General features: G+C 38.2%; 2 protein-coding genes across 2 annotated transcripts; one reads left to right on the forward strand and one right to left on the reverse strand.

Moving 5' to 3' along the window:
* Positions 1 to 1,714: 1,714 nt before the first annotated feature.
* On the forward strand, positions 1,715 to 13,854 carry P24BETA2 (emp24/gp25L/p24 family/GOLD family protein). Its single transcript, XM_089168166.1, has 5 exons — positions 1,715 to 1,963; positions 3,218 to 3,427; positions 12,766 to 12,952; positions 13,072 to 13,179; positions 13,450 to 13,854. The coding sequence occupies exons 2-5, from the start codon at positions 3,218 to 3,220 to the stop codon at positions 13,581 to 13,583; spliced, it is 639 nt and encodes a 212-aa protein (XP_089024292.1). The 5' UTR covers positions 1,715 to 1,963; the 3' UTR covers positions 13,584 to 13,854.
* Positions 13,855 to 14,996: 1,142 nt separating this feature from the next.
* LOC149005851 (UDP-glucose 6-dehydrogenase 4-like) lies at positions 14,997 to 16,764 on the reverse strand. Its single transcript, XM_089169612.1, has one exon. The coding sequence runs from the start codon at positions 16,705 to 16,707 to the stop codon at positions 15,262 to 15,264; it is 1,446 nt and encodes a 481-aa protein (XP_089025738.1). The 5' UTR covers positions 16,708 to 16,764; the 3' UTR covers positions 14,997 to 15,261.
* Positions 16,765 to 19,588: the final 2,824 nt, after the last annotated feature.

Raw genomic sequence — 19,588 nt, forward strand, 5'->3', positions numbered from 1 at the left:
TTTTTTTTTCCCTCATTACTATCCAGTTTTTCCAACCAAGGACAGGCTTAAAATTTATACATATTACAACAAAATTATTTTTTTTTGGTAGAAAACGAAAGTGATGCCGAAAATAGTATGCTACTGGCATCTGTCAGTTTCTTTTTTAAGACAAATGGTAAAGATGTCCTTTATAGAAAGTGAGGTAGTCAGAATATTGAATAAAGTTGTTGTCGTTGGTTTTTTAATTTTTTCTTCCCGTTTTTGAGTCTTTTATTCTGGACTTAAAGATTGGTCTCAAATTGTCACAAATATTACATATGGGTTTAGCTCAAAGTGTCACTGTTACAAGCATGTAATACCCTTATCTTAAATTAAAAAAAATAAAATTATAATTTTAGTCTTATATTTTATTCTTAAAAACGATATAAGTCGGTGAAAAGATTTCATTTCATTCATTCTCATTTTATTCATGTACCTTGTTAGAAATCATTACTAAAAAAAGGAAGAAAAAAAATATCATTACAGGAATCAGGCAATAGAGTTTATTGCATCAATGGTTGTGAAGGATCAGATTGATTTGAGAGAGAACACCTTTGTGAAGGTCATTCTCTCAATTGTTAAAGAAAAAGAAAAGAAGAAAGCTTGGTGAGCGAGAAAGGGATGGTTTTGAAGGTTTTGAGTAAGGGTGTAAATAGATAACCGAAATCTACTTCTGAATTCGCATCTGCATCCGTTTAAGGGTGTCCAAATCCATCCGATTACTAATAGGATGTGGATATGATATGCCCATTTCTTACCGATTATTATCCGTTCAATAAATTATCCAATTAAGTTACTTATTTAGATTTTTTTATTATTTTTATAAATTTTTTTACTTGTGATACGTGACTATTTTTTCTAGATTTTCTACTAAAATAACTACCAAAATTGTTAAATTCTTAAATCTCAAACCTAACCCTCACAAATAAAATGGTAAAGTTGTAAACATGTAGTTGAAAACTTATAGGTAAATCTATATTCATGCCCATTTAGAAGAATATACTTAAGAAAATAACTATCCGATTGTCATCCGAATCCGACTAAATCCGTCTGAAAATCAATAGGATATTATTCGAATCCGACGAAAACCGATAGAATATTTTCTGAATCAGTCCAAATATAATAGAATGCATATATGGCATTACCACTATTCAAATCTGAATCTGGTCTATTTACATCCCTAGTTTTAAGGGTTTCATTCATGGTGCAATTTGGGAAAGAGAGCAAGTTTGGAAATTTTGAGGGTTCCATTAATGGTTTCATTTTTTTTGGAGTGAGAGGGGGGTGAGAGGGGTCATAGAGGGTAGGTGATTTTGGGTAAGGTGAAGGTGGGGCAATAGTGGCTGTTTTTTTTTTTTAATGGCTGGTAGGTGAGTCATTACCTCTTGCAAGGGAAGAAGACGTGTGAAAGGAAAATTCTTTCACCCACTTATGCAGTTTTCCAGCTTTTCAAAATAGGATATGAAGGGGTAAAATTGTGGCTTTAGGTTTAGGGTTCAATTTTGAATTGGGACATTTGAATAAATTTAGTTATTTGGTCTTACAATGTACAAACATTAAAACTTAAATTTTATTAACGGTCTTAAACGACGTTCAATGGAACTGGACCCAGAGGTAATATTTTCCGACAATAGGGTCTTAATAAGAGGTTAAGCCAGATTGAGGGACTCCAACGTAAATTTCTCTTGAAGATTAAGCGAGCAAAACGCAAAAACCCCAAATCCAAACTCCTGTCCTAACGCACAGGCACAAAATCCAAGCCCAAATCCGGAGGTCCTTGCAGATCGCGAAAATACCAATTCTCCATTCGGCTGACCCATCGTCTCTTTGTCCGTTCACGCCTGAGTTCATCATTGACCGGCGAATCTTTGTCTAGAACTGAATATCCACTCTCTTCAGCCAGAGCAATTGTAGAGTTTGGCCCCCGAACAAGTCGATTCAGGTCAGTATATTACTTAACCTTTTTTGAAGATTCATATTTGAAGGAGTCATGGATGAAAGAATTGAATTAGGAAATGCATGAATGCAAACAGTAAACTAATGATCTTTTAGGCACTTAAGAATGATTACAACTCAGGACAGAAAACGTCTGATAAGAATAGAATTCCAAGAATGAGTACCTGAGTAGGGATATATGGTGATAATAGTTTGTAAAGATATTAGGCATTTTGAAGTTAGCCTCTGGATGGAGTTAAAGGATCATATCTTCATGATTCGACAATCAAGAGGTGAATAGATCTAATCTCAATTCCTGTTTACCCCTGGTTGGGTTCAGTTCAAGGCTGGATCTTTTCATGATAAAACTTCTGATCGAGTCGTAGTGTTTGCCCATATTGAAGTTGGGTTCTATAACCTTTGAAAGCCTCATGCAGTCATCTCCTTTCTCATGATTAATCAATAAAGCTCTCCAATTTTCCCACATTATGAAGTATCATTTTTCAGGTGAATTACTTTAGAGTTATCTTTCCCAACCATAATTCATGTATAGCATATCTTTCTCATGTTTGAAAGAAGAGTCCTCCCATTTTTTTAAAGTAGTTTGGTTTCCATTGTTCTCCAAAATTCCTCTAGGCCAACCCCTATCAAGTGGCTAGCAGCCTAGAATTTTGGGAAGCCTCTCAAAGGCTGAATGGATATGATGTTGTGCGCTTAAATGACTGCCCTTCTGGGTAATTAGTTTTAACAAGTCCTTCATTAAACGTATACACTACATTTCAAATCTAATGCGATGGTTCTTGCCTCTAATAACAGCTATAACACCTCTAAGCCCTTTGTGAAGCCCTTTGTGGGAAACTCCCCTCCAACCCGACCTCCTCAAAGCAAAGGAGAGGTCCAACTGTTTGTCTGGATCCTACCACCTCTGTCTCACCATTAAAACCTCCCATTACATCCACTTTACCCCTTAGCAGAAGACTTATGAGTTGATTTTCCTTTATTTGTATTCCTTACCATCCATTTATCATAGGAAAAGCACTCAAATGGAGAGTATATCTACCAATAAGCAGTTCTCTGACAATCAATGTGAGCTTCATTATTTGGCTGTGTTTAACTGGGCATGTTTTCTAGTTTCTTTCTTCATCCCCCCCCCCCCCCCCCCCCCCTATACCTTGGTTTCTTTTCAGTTTGCCTGTTTAGTTTGGTAGTTCTACCTGAGGACCAATACTAAATATAATTTGGTGTCATATCATTTATGCAGATGGAATTTCGGTACTCAAACTTGGCTGTTATTGTATTACTGGTGCTCATATCAATCCTGCAATCAGCAGTTAGCATAAGATTTGTAATTGACAGGGAAGAATGTTTCTCTCATAACATTGAATATGATGGAGATACAATTCATGTTTCCTTTGTTGTAGTTAAGGCTGATGCGCCATGGCATTATAGTGATGATGGTGTAGATCTTGTGGTAAGTCTTGCTTTCCTAGAAATCAAGTGCAGAATTTTGATTATAATCTTTGGTTTGCTTCTCTTGTAAATATATAGCTTACTTGACTCTATATAAATATTTGGCTCGTTATTGAATTTAAAGATAATCTTAATGTGTTCTTGCTGATGTTTATAACTTTACTAGCTTTTCTCCCCCTTTCAAGGTGGCTAGGAAGAGTGAAGAAAAAGGAAGAGAATACATTTTCTAATTCTGGAATGTGATTGGAATGATATTGAATGTGATCTGTTAACATGAAATGTGGTTATGCATGTTGACCATGGATTGTTCTTAACCTTGTTACCTCTGTGGTCTGCTTTTTGAATTATGTAGTGCAATCCTGGTCCAGAAGATATCATCAGAAACCAGCAATTTATCCCAGATCCAGTTGCTTATTGAAAGTTATCTGCCAAGTTAGGATACAGGAATCCATAGAGATCAAATTCATTCCATTGTAGCTGATGTAAATAAACTAACCACTTTGTTATCAAGGCTTAACTGGCCAAGGCAGCAGCATATGCATATAGGACTATTGACCCAGCTCCTTAGTTCACTAAAATATAAAGTGATGAAAATATGAGGTTTAGTAAAGGAAAGAAGAAAGCAGAGTTGCAACATAAGTATAACATTCCATAGTTCTTGGTTGGTGACTTGGTGTATGCCTTCTAAATGGTTTTACTAAGTGGTATTTGTGGTTAAAGGGGCTCAAGGTAGGTCATCTAGGTCTGCAGATATTTGGAGTAAAAATTTTGAGGTATGGTGGCCGTTTCTTAATTTCAACAGTCTTGATGTGATTATGTATTGGCAGGCATTAATAAAATGCAGCTCCTAAAGCTTCTTAAAGTGCGATTGTTATTCTAGTGTTGGGTTGCTGGCTTTAGCAAGTGTCTGTCACTTTATGACCTACCAAGTATGTATAAGGGTGTCCCACAAGCACAAACTTATGACAGTCTGTAACAAACTATTTTGTATCAAATTTTCAGCATTGATCAATGATTGCACACTCCTTTGTAGGTTTTTCCTTGAAATCCTATTTGGTTACTTGGAAGTTGAAAGTTGTTTTATATTTTCTCTGTTCCTTGTACCTCGTGGTCTTTGTTTCTTCACTATAGGAGCCTATCCCGGATGCAAGGAGCACCATGACCAGATTTAGAAACCAAGCTGGTTAGACTTGGGCCAACAACAGTTGGTAGGATTATTTGGGCTTATTTTGGAATTTTATTCTTTTAGCCTTTAGGTTGTTCTGTTCTACTTTCATTATATTATGTATGAGGTAGAGTCCTATTGGTTTGGTTGTTATTTCAGTATCAGGTCAATACCAATACAGCAAACAAGGCTTCAAGGTGCCCAACTAGACAAAGTTGACAAGGTGCCTGGACACCTAGGTGATGCCTTCACAGCAACGGGTTAGTTTTTTTTTTTCGAGTCACTACATTTAGGTGCATTTGTGGAATGGAACTTTAGTTGGAGTTGTGTTACCATAGTTTGAATCTGAGAGTTGGGTGTGTTGTATCTGTTCCCATTCCTATTATTCTTCGATTTGATTTGACTCTTCCTTTATGTCCTTTCTTTCTGTTTCCTTTTCCTTTCTGTTATATTATTTTCTTCTTTCTTTTTTGGAGTCAAGACTACTACCTGTTGTGCTCTGTTTCTCAGCAGTACCCCAATCCCTATAATTTGGGTTCTAGCTCCCACAATTTTGATCTTTTCTTCTTCAGGTTTGAGGGTCTACTTATACGGTTATACCATCAGACAAACCAGCCTGTGCACTCTGACCTCAGACCAGCAGGATGGGGAAGAGCATAGCAAAGTGCAGAACTTTTTTCTTTGTTTTGCCGGTGGCTGTTTGCAGAAGTTACTATACTCTCATTTTCTAGAGGTTTAGATGGTAGGAACATTTGTTTGTGTTGTGGGGTTAAGAAAATATTATTCAGATAATTGTGTTTCATTCATAGCTGCCAATGGGGAATTTACAGTTTACAGGCCGAGGTAATCCTACTCTTTGTAGGAAAAGGAAAAAAAAATACAAGAATGAGTTGGAAAACTAGTCTAAAACTGAATAGGAGAATAAACCGGATGATAAACAAACAAGAAAGAAGAGTTCTAATTAAACTAGGACAGAGATTTTGTCCCTCTTGACTCTGGCACTAGCGCTGTTCGATAGTAACTGTTTTGTCGCTCACAACACTCCCCTTCAAGTTGGGGCATGGATATCATACATGCCCAACTTAGTCAAAATAGGATGGGACATTTGTCCAGGCAACCCTTTGGTGTAGACATCTGCTACTTGATCTTTTGACTTCACAAGTGGCATATAAATTAAGCCACTTTCGAAATTCTCTTTTATCAAATGCCTGTTAGGTTCCACATGCATTGTCATGCCATGTTGCACTGGGTCATGGGCAATGCTTATAGCTACTTTGTTGTTACAATAGAGCAGCATGGGAAGGGGTACTAGCACACCCAGATCTTTTAGTTTGTTATAACTCACAAACCCTTGTGCCATAGCTCAAAGTTGCTTCTAAACTAAATCTTGCAACAACATTTTGCTTCTTACTTTGCCAAGTAACTAGATTCTGACAAACAAAAGTATAAGATTCTGAGGTGGACTTTTGATCACGTGAACCTCCTCAATGTGCATCAATGTAGGCTTCAATACGGAGATGATCATGGAGGGAGGGATAGGAGACGCCTTTGCTTGGATAGTGAAGAATTTGGAAGATGGCAGAAGTGATTGGAATGCAAATCGTGCCTGAATTGACTCAAAATACTAACTACGATAGCAATGTCAAATTGTGTATGAGATAGGTAGATTAGCTTTCATACCAGTCGTTGATAACATCCTTTATCATCAGGTTCCCCTTTTTTATCCTTGAGTTGGTGGCAACTTCTAAAGAAAAACCTAATTGGTCTGTTTCAGATAACAAGTCTGGGACTTACTTTCTTTGGCATAGAGATATGCCATAGCTGAATGAGCAACTTCAACCCCTAGAATGTTACTCATTTTTCCTAGGTCCTTTATTTTAAACTCATGATTTAGTTCAATTTCAGTATTTTCTTCACCATCATTGTTTGTCACATCTATTTCATCAACATAGACAATTAGAGTGTTACTTGGGACTTGTCCTTTTGATGAAGACAATATAATCAACATTACTTAGCTTATATCCTACTTACACCATCGCATTATGAAATCTACCAAACCACGCCTGAGGTGACTGCTTTAGCCCATATTGCATGTCATAGTTTGCATATTTCCCCTTGGGTCTTGTCATCAAAGAATCCAGGAGGAACTTCCGTGTATACTTTTTCTACTTCTCCATATAGAAAGGCATTCTTCGCATTTAACTGCTAAAGATCCCATCCCAGGTAACAGCACATGCAAGTAATACTTTGATGGTGTTCCAGCTTTGCAACAGGTGCAAACGTCTCTTAATAGTTTGGGTGCTTTGAAAACCAGTTTGGCCGTGTATTTCTCTATAGATTCATCACTGTTTTACTTCACAACAAACACCGACTTGTAACCAACAGGTCTCATGGTTGGGGTGAAGAACAACAGGCTCCCAAGTCCCTTTTTTGTCAAGTGCTTTCATTTCTGCTGATATCGTTGCCTTCCACTTAGGATCTACATAAGCCTCTGGCCATTTCTGTAGGATAGGCATAGAAGAATAGGAATTCACAGAACTACGGTAGGAAAGTGAAAGAGAGTCTAGGGTGACAACATGGGATATGGGATAAGTGCATTTATTGCATAGTTCTCAAGGCGTCACTTAAGCGTCCGGGCGGTACCTTTCCTGTCAAAGTGACCGTCGCATTTTTTCTTCAAAAAAAAAAACGGTCGCTTTGTTGTTTAAAGCAGTCGCAAAAGCGTCCGAGCGGGCGCTTTGGACGCTTTGATCTCTCAGCCACTGCTTTATTGACTTTTATTTTATTTTTTATCTTTTTATAAAAATGATACCAAATCAGTGGTATAAATTATAAATGCATTTGATTCTAATCTAACGGTCTTTATATGTTAGATTACAATCAACTATAGGACCATTATACATGGAATCATATCAATGCTTAATAGTTTACCACCACAAAAAAAGAAAAGGAATGAAAAATAAGAAAAGTAAATCGTGAAGTTTTGTGGTTTTATTCTTTCGAAAGAAGAAAAACTGAAACAAAGCTCTCATCATCACGCCCTAATGATGAAACACCTTTGATCCTCTTGCTCTCTCACTGTCTTTTTCCTCACTGAAGAGAACTCTCTGCAGCGATCGTCTCTCTCTCTCCAGTCGCTGGCAGTAAGTGGTTTTTTTTCCCCCGCCAAGTTCATGCTCATTTGCTGATTGCCGGAATTGCAGCGGGGATTGAGTTCTTTACTTCTCTAGCTCTCTCTAGTGACATTCTTCTCCCAATTGAAACCATAAGTGAATTCTCACTTCTCAAGTGATGCTTCTTCTTTTTTTTGGGGGTTTTACAGTTAATGTTGTTAACTTGCTACAGTTGCCACCGTTGCAGTACAGCATCACCATGACCATCTTCAATCTTCTTTTTCTTTGGCAACCCCGCGGCACAGTAGTCTACTGTGAGTTGACTGAGTTCTCACTTCTCAAGCGATGCTTAATACTTCTTCCTCTGTTCCTTCACTCCCAACATCTCTCAGTTCCAGCCGAAGGTAAGTGAAGTCACCCCTCTTTCTCCGATTTTTTTTTTTTTTTTGGTTTTTTCCCCGGGGCGTCTTAACTGGTCGGCGGGCGGGCCGCCTGTCCTTCTCGCAACATCACTTTCTCTCTCTCTCTCTCCTCTCTCTCTCTTCTTTTTCTTCTTCTTCATCTTCTCCTCCTCCTCCTGCTCCTCTAATCTGAGTCTGAATTCTTAATCTTAAATAGTTAAGTAGCATACTAGCTATAAGTAGTAGATTGCGTGCTTAGTTCTTCAGGTTTTGCCATTCATGCTTTAATGTTAGAACTTAGAGCAGAATGGTTTCTGTTCAAGTGTAGTATATAGACATTTTGAGCAGTTTTCATTCTGCAGGATCTTAAGTCTATGTGTTTATAGTTTTTCAGGTTTCAGGTTAATGACTATGTTCATTTTCCAATCTCATATATTGATTATATGAATGAACTTTTCATTAAGTTTGCAAAATGTTTTGTACTTAAAGGCTAGGAATTTTATGTAACTTTTTATATTTGGATCAAATATAAAAAATTAACACTAGAACGCTTTGACTGCTTAATCGTAGTTTTATTGTCCCCTTTAGTGCCTTGGAAGCCCTCCATCGCCTTGGGTCACTTTGTCGCTTTGACAACCTTGATTTACTGACACCCTTTCAAAGTTCTGTAGGTTGGTTGTTCGAGAGAAATATCCTTAGTGAGAGATGGAGCAGGTGGAGATCCAGGCTCCACTTGTGGAGAGGATTCCTGTAACTGTAAAGATGCTTTGGTAGTGGTCTCTTATCAGCCTTTGTGAACATATGACTTTAAAATGGTGTTACCAGGAGTCTGATGTTCATTTGTCTCCAAGGTACCTTTACAAGGAACTGTGGCTCCCCCTCACTTGGTATGTCCAGCTGCTTTGGCTGCTGTCAGTGGCTGTGATGTGGGTGACTGCTCTAGTTGTTGTTCCATCTAGTTCCTTTACTGCTGTCCTTAAAGCTGAGGAAGATAGAGGCTGTGGTTAGGATTTCAGCAAAAAAACAATAAAAATAGAAACAGAAACTTGCTTGAAAGGTTTAGAGATGGGAGGTCCGAAACTTCAAGAGAATGTTCACCAGTTTTGTGATGATTTACAGCCTGCAGTTTTCGTTGGAAGAAGCTAAGCTGCGAAAAAAAATTGAAGAACCCACCCTTGCAATAGGTTGTGTAGAAGATGAAACAGCAGCATAAAGTTCTTCGAAAGAGAGGGATCGAATGTAGAGCCTATAGCTTTGGTACCATGTTTTGAGATTAATAAAATACTATTCAGAGAATAGTTTTTCATTCGTAGCCCCCAATGGGGAGTTTATAGTTTACAACCTGAGGTAGTCCTACTTTGAGTAGGAAAAATAAACACAAATACAAGAATGAATAGGAGAACTAGTTTAAAACTGAACAGGAAATATAAATCTGACCAAAAAAACAAATAAAAAAGAGGAGTTTTAAGTGAACTAGGAGAGGAATTTTGTCCCTCTTGACTCGAGCGCTAGCTAGCTCCAGCTTGGAAGGGACAATTTGGTCCCTCAGAACAGTTTGGATTCTTTCTTGGTAGGGCATGGACTAATAGAGTTCATGCATCTAAAACTGAGATATGTTGCTGCTGGATTCTGGTTTTCCAACAGGACAAAGAAGCGAAGTTTTCATCATTAAGGTTAATGTCAGATTTCTTCTGCTAATAACCAGTAGACCCTATTATATTAAGTAAATTCATATCCCCCCCCCCCCCTCGCTAGTTTATTTAGTTCTAGAAAAGCTCCCCGCTTCTGTAAGTCTGTTCCATTTTGGGTTCCTTACTCTTACTCGTCACAAGAGATGTTCCTTTGCATAAATTGCAGCATTACCATTAGTCCTATTATTTGATTTGTTTGTTCTTTGGGCTTTCCCATGGTGATCCTAGATGGAGTTTTTGACCCTAGGATAATTTGGTATGCAAAAGTTGATGCAGAAGAAATTTCTAGGACTGGATTAAACCTGTTGAGTTATTAGATTTAGTAAGGTTCTAACTAACTAATTTATCTATTTCAGATTCTTATTGAGATCATCTCCTGTATTCTTTTTCTGTAAATGGTTTACCTAGTAGTGGTTGTTGCCTAATATTTATTTATTTATGCTCCCTTCCCCCCCCCCCTCCTGTCTCTCTCATCTCTCCCCTTATTTATCCTTCTTTATTATAATTCTTGTTGTAATAAATCAGGTGTTTAGCCATTGGTTACTGATGCTAGAAGAAGACCAATCTCGATACTTCAAGATTCCTTCTCCCTGTTATTTATTGCTCAACTGCTAAATGTACTCGCTCCATCACTCATTATCCTCCTTGTCCCATACTTCATATTTGCCTCCAAGTTTGTCCATAATTATTTTAGAATCCCCTTTGCATCCTTTCTTCTTAGAAAATTCTGTTTCTGAAGAAATTTCTATTGCCCTTTAATTGCTTAACTTTTTCCTCAATTAGATGGGTCCATAAACAATCCAAATAGGGTGTAGGTCTCCGAATCTACATCAAAAGTCATCCTCCATATCCTAATAGTAACTGCCATATCATGGAACTAAAATTTGGTCAAAACCTTGATGAACAGAATTTTTTACCTTGGTTGATGTTAAGATGCTCCAACGGCTTATGAAACAAGACCTACTAGGACCTGCTTAGCTCATGTAAAGATGAAACAAGGACAGATAGTGCCAGTCTCATTGATCAATGATATCTCCTACACGTCAATTTCCTCCAAAGCATATTGGGATCCAAGCATGCTTCTATTGACTTATTTGTGTCATCAAATTAAAAAAAACTCTTACTCCAAATGGGATTTTTCCAACACATCATATTGCATGCATCTCATGTGACACCACCACCTGTCATTACATTATACGGCACCTCCATCTCATCATATGAGTTGACCGACCTTATGATGATACTCTAGATGGAAGAGGCAATAAATTGGATATCCTTGATTACCACAGGGATGTGCACTGAGAAATTTAAGGACCGGATCCATGGTTCTGAGATGTTCTTCTATGGGTTGACTCTAGGTAAGGGGTCATTTGGCCTCTTTACCTTTGTTGTTCCACAGATCTTGAACAAGGTTGTATGAGGGAGAGTTTTGGACTTGTTGAAGGTGTAGAGAAATGATAATGGACCTTATGTCTCACATTTGTTGTATACAGATGATAGTCATATTTTGAGTCCAGAGGTGGGCGGAAGTAGAAAACCGAGGGCAACACTGGGTGCTCTGGCAGCAAAGATTGAGGAGCTGGTGTACAAGATTATCAAGAGCTGTTGCTTAAAACAATTTGTGAAATTGCTATTGCTTTGGAGTAAAAAAATGGTTGAATATTGTTCCCGATTTTAGAAAAAAATCTGATGGAGGGAGTGGTAGAATTTGTGATGTGTTACCAATTCTCTGTACGAAGTATGAGATTGGTTGGGAAAATGAGAAGGGTGTTGGGTGGTGCTTCATGGATTTTTTTTCTTCTTTCTTTTAAGTAGCCCCATGGTTATTGCTTCCTTGAAAGACAGCTTCTAGATTAGGTGGTGGAAAATCATAGGCACCTCTAGGTGTGGCTACTTTTGTTTAGATTTTGGGTTTTGAAGATGGCACCAATCCTGGATACTTCAAATACAGGCTGCATGTACCAAATTTTGTCTGTAGGACCCAGTAGCTCACCCCTTTCTTTCATGTAGTTTTGGCATAGGGATTGAACATAGTTCTTGAGACTAATATGAGCTACCCTGCAAATTTTCATGATTTATGTTCTTCACTGGGCAAAGAACCCCTCCGGAGATTCTGGGATGCAATGTTATAGGGAAATTGGAAAGAAAGAGAATAATTATTTGTTTTGTTCCTCTTGGTATTTTCATTTTGATGTATAGATTTTTCATGTTTTAAATGGTAGGGAAGAGTTGATGTATGTATATGCCAGCAAGTGCTATAGCGAGGGAGGTGTAATTATAACTATTCTCAATATCTTGTTAATCCAAGTGAAAAAGTATGTGTGTTAAATGGCAAGATTTTCCCTTAGTAAAAAAGAAGTATTATACTAGTGTGGCAAATAAGTAGGTTACTGATTATATGACACTTGTAAGGACTTTCACTTAATAATCCCTTTGTGAATGTCACCATTACATATAATTGCTAATTTAAAAGAAGAAGAGAATTATGCACTGCTACAGTGCGGTTAGCCACACCTTAAACAGTATGATTTGAGAAAGTAAAAAAAAACATGAAAGATAAAATTTGTGAGAGGGCATATAAACTAATGTGGGAAATAGAAGAGAATGACACTGCCCTAAATTTGGTCCTGTTAACCAATGCCTTGCACAAAATCTAATTCTTTGTCGAACCCTTACACTAAAACTGTATGGTTTTTACATGGTAATTTATCTCCGGTATGGAAAGTGGGAAGCTCCTTCTAAGAGAAAATTTTTGAACTATTTTATAGCTTCTGACTTGAGATTTCCCCAACAAAAAACTAACAAGACTGTCATTGTGTTTTGTTGCATTTGCATCTTATTGTCAATGTGATGATTTCTATGTTTTATTTTTATCCCATTCAATCCTAGGGAACATGCTTGACTGGGGCTCATTCAGGTTGCTTCTTTTTTCTTGTATAAAGTTGATCCATCTGTTTTGAGATTTTCAGGTGAAGGGTCCTACAGGTGATCAAATTCATGATTCTCGTGATAAGACTAGTGAGAAATTTGAGTTCATCAGTCAAAGGAAAGGACTGCATCAGTTCTGCTTCACTAATAAGTCTCCTTACCATGAAACCATTGACTTTGATGTACATGTCGGCCACATTGCTTACTTTGATCAACATGCTAAAGATGGTGAGAGGAAAAGGAAGGGGGGGGGGGGGGTTTAATTTTCTGTCTGTCATTGAACCTCTTATTTTGAGTTTGTACTTCTGAAAATGATTCTAATGTCTATTATTTTCATCTATCCACAGAACATTTTCAGCCCTTGATGGATGAGATTGCAAAGTTAGAGGAATCCCTTTACAACATACAGTTTGAACAGCACTGGCTAGAAGCTCAGACTGATCGTCAAGCAATAGGTTTTTTTCAGAACCCACCTTTTCTTTTTATCCCTGAAGAGACTTTGTTATTGTCATTATTTTCTTTATCAAGACCTTGGAGGAGAAATAACATTAGAATTTACAATGAAGAAGCTTTAGATTATTTCACCTTAGAAGAATTTCAGAATCGGAGATAGCCAGTTGTATCTCTCCTTATACATACTGGACCAAATAGATAAATCGATATTTTAATTATTCGAGGTTTCACTGTTTTGATGGAACTAATTATGTCTTCCCAATGGACTGCAGTGAATGAAGCAATGAGCCGGAGGGCAATCCACAAGGCCATGTTTGAATCTGCAGCACTAATTGGAGTCAGTGTTCTCCAGATTTACCTCCTGCGTCGCTTGTTTGAACGGAAGCTTGGCACATCTAGGGTTTAGATCTAAACTGCTTTTTAGTATTTACTGATTTTTTTTTCCTCTTTGGGTAGAATTGTAGTATTTACTGACTTGTGACGTATAAGTTATAATAAGTTTTTTACTTATTCCTTACCATATGTTAGAACTGAGAATTCGTTAAGATGTTTCAAAAAAACTTGGGCAAAAGTGATGTAAAAACAAAGTAAACCGTTAGGATGACATGAACAAAATGGGCACTTGGATAAAGAGAATCTTGTATTTACCACCAAAAAAAAAAGTGGGATAAAGAGCCTCTTTTGATAATCGTATCTGGCATCTGTAGGCTCTAATTATATATGGTAACGTCATGGTAATTTTAGTTGAACCGGTCAGACCGGACTAGTTATTGAACCAGGAGTCAAGCCCTTGATGCCACTGTTTTGTGTCGTTCCTCTCATCCTCTGGGTGGATTCTCAATTGCCAAAATCCTGTTTTGATATCAAACTTGTTGAAAACCTTGGCGGAAGAGGGTCATGCCAAGAGAGGGGCTTATGTGGTAAGGGAAACTTGTTAATAAATCTAAAAAAATCTAAAGGACATATTTAATGGCAGGTAGTTGATAACAAAACACAGACAAATGGTACATTAAGGTTGCATTTGTTTGCTGGAGTAAAGGTGTGGTGGGAAAATTTTTGAAAAGAGTGTAAATTTCTTACTTTTCCCTCAAATCTTAAAATGGTAGATTGTTTGGTTGCTTGGAGTGGGAAGTAAGAAAAACAAAGAAACTTGTTTGCTGATGTGGCAGTTCAATTTTTTCACCCCAAATCATTTTAAAACTCCACATATTTGGTGAGACTTTGTGAGAAAGTTGAGAAAAGTAAAAGTGAGATCTACCACTATCACTTTTTCACAAAATTATTTCATTTTTTTTTTCTCTCACCTCATTACACATGAAACTTACTTGTTTTTTTTTTTTTTTTTCTCACCTCTTTTTTTTCCACCCACCTTTGCAGATGAACATATAGGGACCAATGATGGGAAGCAACGGCTAAAAGCCGAACATCTAAGGCCGGAGTTGGTTGGCCTCAAACTTCTTGCACGTGCTGTTGTGTCAAGCTTGCATCAGTCAAATTTAGGTACAGATGGTCGACACTTGAGTGAAGAGATGCTGACTATATTGCATTAATTGCATCATCTTACATAAGTTCAGTATAAATATCTCCATTCAATACCATGTAATGATAGACATTCTTATTCTCTGATTTCCCTTGTGCTCTAAAGCCCCACCTAGTAGTGGTTTTGCTTCTCAATTTGATCCTGATCAGCCTGCTCTGATCACTCCAAGCTACCCGGTTTAACCGGTTCAATGGTTGAACCAGAAAGCTAGATTTGGTAACAAAATGTTTAGTTTGAAACTTCATAAAAAAATAAAAAAAAAGGAAAGAAAGTGTAAATTGTTTAATTTGAAAGACGTGCGCGGACAAGCAAGCAACACACTAGGGAGAACTATTACAAACAAAAAAAAATTATGTAGGGAGAGCCAGATCGCACCAAAAGGAAAAATAACAAGCTAACAAGAAGTCAAAACCCAACACGAGATTGGAGAAAATTGAAAACCAAAACAGGATCCAGAAAAATCCCATCGTGAATCAAAATTTCAAAACAAAACAGAAGATGAAATCTAAAGAACAAATTTCACAGTTGAATTCTCCCATCAGGTTTAAGCTACAGCAGGAAGATCCTTGATCCAAGGATCCAATGGCTTTCCAACTGAATACACAACGAACCCAATCTTCCTCAGCGCTTCTACATTAACCACATTCCTTCCATCAAAGATAAATGCTGGCTTCTCCATTTCATCATAGATCTTCTGATAATCAAGAGTTTTGAACTCATCCCACTCTGTCAGAATACACACACCGTGAGCTCCCTTGGTTGCCGTATAAGCATCCCAAGTGAAGTCCACAACTTTCTTCGACGACGTCGGACTAGCGGGCATCAAATGCTGTGGATGATCCCAATCAAACTTATTCATCGTTAAATCTCGCCTGATCTGTTCTTCTGTCACCTGCGGATCATAGATCGATATCTGAGCTTTGTCTCCCAACAATCCCTGACACACATCGATCGCTGGAGTTTCTCTGGTATCCCCTGTATCCTTCTTGAATGCAAATCCAAGAACGGCAATCTTCTTTCCTGACACAGTGTTGAACATCGACGACACCAATCGGTTAACGAATCGAGTTTTCTGGTAATCGTTGATCTGAACAACTTGTCTCCAGTAATTGGCGACTTCAGTGAGTCCATTGCATTCACAGATGTAAACAAGATTGAGAATATCCTTCTGGAAACAAGAACCTCCAAATCCAACACTAGCGTTAAGGAAACGCGATCCAATTCGGGAATCCTTGCCGATGGCGTATGCCACCTCGAAAATATCAGCTCCGGTAGCTTCACAAAGCGCAGACATGGCGTTGATCGATGAGATCCTCTGAGCCAAGAAAGCGTTGGCAGCGAGCTTTGAGAGCTCAGCGGACCAGAGGTTCATGGTGATGATCCGATCCTCTGGAACCCACTGTGCATACACGGCTTTGAGAGCTGCAACAGCTTTTTGACCTTCTGGAGTTTCACGGCCACCGATGAGGACACGATCGGGATTAGTGAGATCCTCAATTGCCGTTCCCTCAGCAAGAAACTCAGGGTTTGAGAGGATCTGAAAATTGACGCCCTTGCTGTTATGGTTGAGGATCTTTTCGATTGCTTCAGCGGTCTTGACAGGCACGGTAGATTTCTCGACGACGATCTTGTCAGATTTGGAGACATCAGCAACCATTCGAGCAGCAGATTCCCAGTAAGTGAGATCTGCAGCTTTGCCTGCGCCGAGACCTCTGGTTTTGGTAGGAGTATTGACGGAGACAAAGACGATATCAGCTTCTGCAACGTGCTTTTCGACTTCCGTGCTGAAGAAGAGGTTCTTGTTGCGACAAGATTTGACGACATCGTCGAGGCCTGGTTCAAAGATTGGGAGGCGATCACTGTTCCAGGCGTTGATGCGAGAGATAGAGATGTCCACGACGACGACTTGAACGTTGGGGCACTTGTAGGCGATCATCGCCATTGTTGGACCTCCAACATAGCCAGCTCCGATGCAGCAGATCTTCACCATTTCTTGTTGACTTCTTCTTCTTCTTCTGCTCTGTGAATGATTTTGTGTGGCTAGAGAACGAATGAGAAGAGATGGAGAAGGTATTTATATATATGGGTGGGAGAAGAAATGGTGAAGAGAAGATATCGGGGTACACCTGACAACGCCCACTGTCAGAATAAACCGAGATTCTTTCACTTTTCACGGCCTCCATTTTTTTATTTTGGGAACCTCTACCCGAGCGTTGAGGATAATGCTACCCACCGAAGGAGAGAAACAATAAATCTTATCACATGGGAAGATATTATATCTTTGTATATACACAAAATTTTAGTTCAGTTATTTACCTTTCAAAAGTTAGCCATTTCAATCAAATATCATTTCTTGGCAACCGCACCTTCCATGGGCATATTCATGCACTTGTATTCAAGGTCCGACATGTCGGCCCGTGTCGCCGTGTCGGACACGGCAACTCGGGCGATATGTAGCCAAAAGTCGGTCTACTTTTGGCAAGGGTTCAATGAAAAATTGCCAAAAATCGAACCCCTATTTCGAAAGGGTATTTCAAGTCATTTTGACCAAATTTGACGTGTAACCTAATTTGATGTCAAAAAACACATTGGGAGTATTATTTTGACCTAAAACATCACCTAATCTAAAGTTTATAATTGGCACATGTCCTGCTATATGCAGGCAAAACTGGAAGTTTGGAAAATTCATATAAACTAATGTAAATATGCAAAGATAACACAAATACACAATTAGTAAAGAGATGTACTAAAATTTACAATTCATTATACAATTATGTTGAGTATGGCTCATGCTTCACATATTGTTGCCGACGGACACGGGGCGGGGGTCCGGGGAGGCCGCCCTGGCAGGGGTGTGGGGGCAGCCCCTGAGCTTTTAGAGGCCCTATGTCACTTTGGCAAAAAACGAACGAAAAATCGGCGAAAAACAAAGAAAAGGCTGTTATATATGGCGAATGTAGCGATATATTGCCGACACAGGGCGATATGTAACCGATATATGGTAAATATCGTGTTGTTGGGGGGAGTCGTGTCGCCCCCCAGCGACACAGCGATATATTGCCCTATGTGGGCGATATTTAGCCGACACAATGAACGGTGTTTGTATTGGATTTATTAATATTATCGTGCAATCTCTCTATTTTAAGAGAAGAAATATTAAATAATTAAAATAGAATTTGATTACCTTAAATGAGATATTAGTTTAGTTGATAAATTACCAATACTTTATAGTAGGAGGTAAAGGTTTTTTTTTATTTTTTTTATTTTTTGGTGAATAGAGGTCAAGAGTTGAATATTCTTGTCATCAGGGCAAAACTCCATATATTAAAAAATTCTCTTCATCTCCCTTATATATATGCCCATAAGTTGGTGCGGACAAACCTTCGTTTTAAAAAAATTAAACTGAATTTGAAATTTTGACCTACAAACAAACATTCCATAAATCTTAGTCTTTTCCTTCCTACGTGAAAAGACACATTTACCCTACTCAATCACATCAAGCATATTCTTAGGCATCATTATTAGTTGAGAACATTAAGAGAGTATTATCGTCCAAACATTGAGTACATGCGCGTGATCATATCCCAAGTGAAGGTGATTTTACATCTTACCGGAAAAAGAAAAAATAATTTTACATCATTAAATTAACAGACAGCAAACTCTGCTTGCAAGACTTCCTCCAACTCCATATGGAGATATGGATGGAACATCAAAGCATTACACATCATCACGAGGCATCTTTTACATCTAATCCACAAAAATATATTTGCTTGGTAAGTCCACGGTGTCCACCTCTAAGCACTTACGAGACAGACCAGAGGTGTATCCTTATGTTATACTGATACACGTGGTAGAGGGGTGTGATAGAGAAATCCAGATCACTTCCTTGTCTGAGGAGTACATACTACTCTCGTAAAAGTTTGGTGGGCCCCTTGCAGGATCAACTAGGGTTCCACTTTTATTTTTTTTTTTATTATTTAGATGGGAGTCCCAAATAGGGCCCATCCAAATTTGTAGAGACGAAGCGTTTGGGGAGGAGTATGTCCTCCAACTAGGAGGTGATTTCGACTTTGTGACAAAGAGTACATACCTCTACCCTTAACGTCCCAACTCTCAAACTCCTCTAAGCGTAAACATGATGGACCAGTGATAAACTCCCAATCTTGAATGTGTGGTGGAGAATCTAAATCAGCCCCTTATCGTTGGGGAGAACAATGTTTTCTCTTAATACTTTTTCACTACACAATAGTGATAGAACCATCAGTAAATATTAAAAAAATATAATAAAGAGCAAAATCTTTTAAGTAAGACGCGACCTAAAAACCACGCCTAATATTGCATAGCTCAAAAGTGTCATGGTGCAGAATATTGTTTTCCCCTTATGAGAGCTGCTCCGGACTCGGGTGAGGGTAGCCGCTCAGGCCTTTCATCTATTTATATTTTTCTTTGAAACATTGGTCAACTATGCGTATTTAAGGTTCACTTCTGATACAGTTTATTTAGGTTCATTTCTCACGAATAGATAACACTTGTACAGGAGAAAAAACCAATGTTTGAAATTAAATGCAATAAAAAAATAAAGTTTTTTCACCCTTAGGTATTTCTTTCCCCTCTTTTCGTCTTCTTCCCTTCTCGTTCTTTACAAATCTCAAGGAGAATGCCGAAAAAGATCCATTTTTCCCCCTTTCTGGATTCAAGCACTTCATTTGCAGCTAAAATCCTTTGAAGAACAAGAGTAGATACTTTGTTTTTCTTAAGCTTAATTTGTTTAAGCTGCAGAAACATATTGTTTTGGGTTTTTTGTTCTCTCAATGAGTTGGGTTTATGTGGTTTTTGCTAAGGGAGTGGAGTGCATGGTGTCATCTATTAGG

This window comes from Hakea prostrata, chromosome 9 (assembly GCF_041222555.1).
Source record: "Hakea prostrata isolate BN-2017 chromosome 9, UWA_Hpros_2, whole genome shotgun sequence".
NCBI lineage: Eukaryota > Viridiplantae > Streptophyta > Magnoliopsida > Proteales > Proteaceae > Hakea > Hakea prostrata.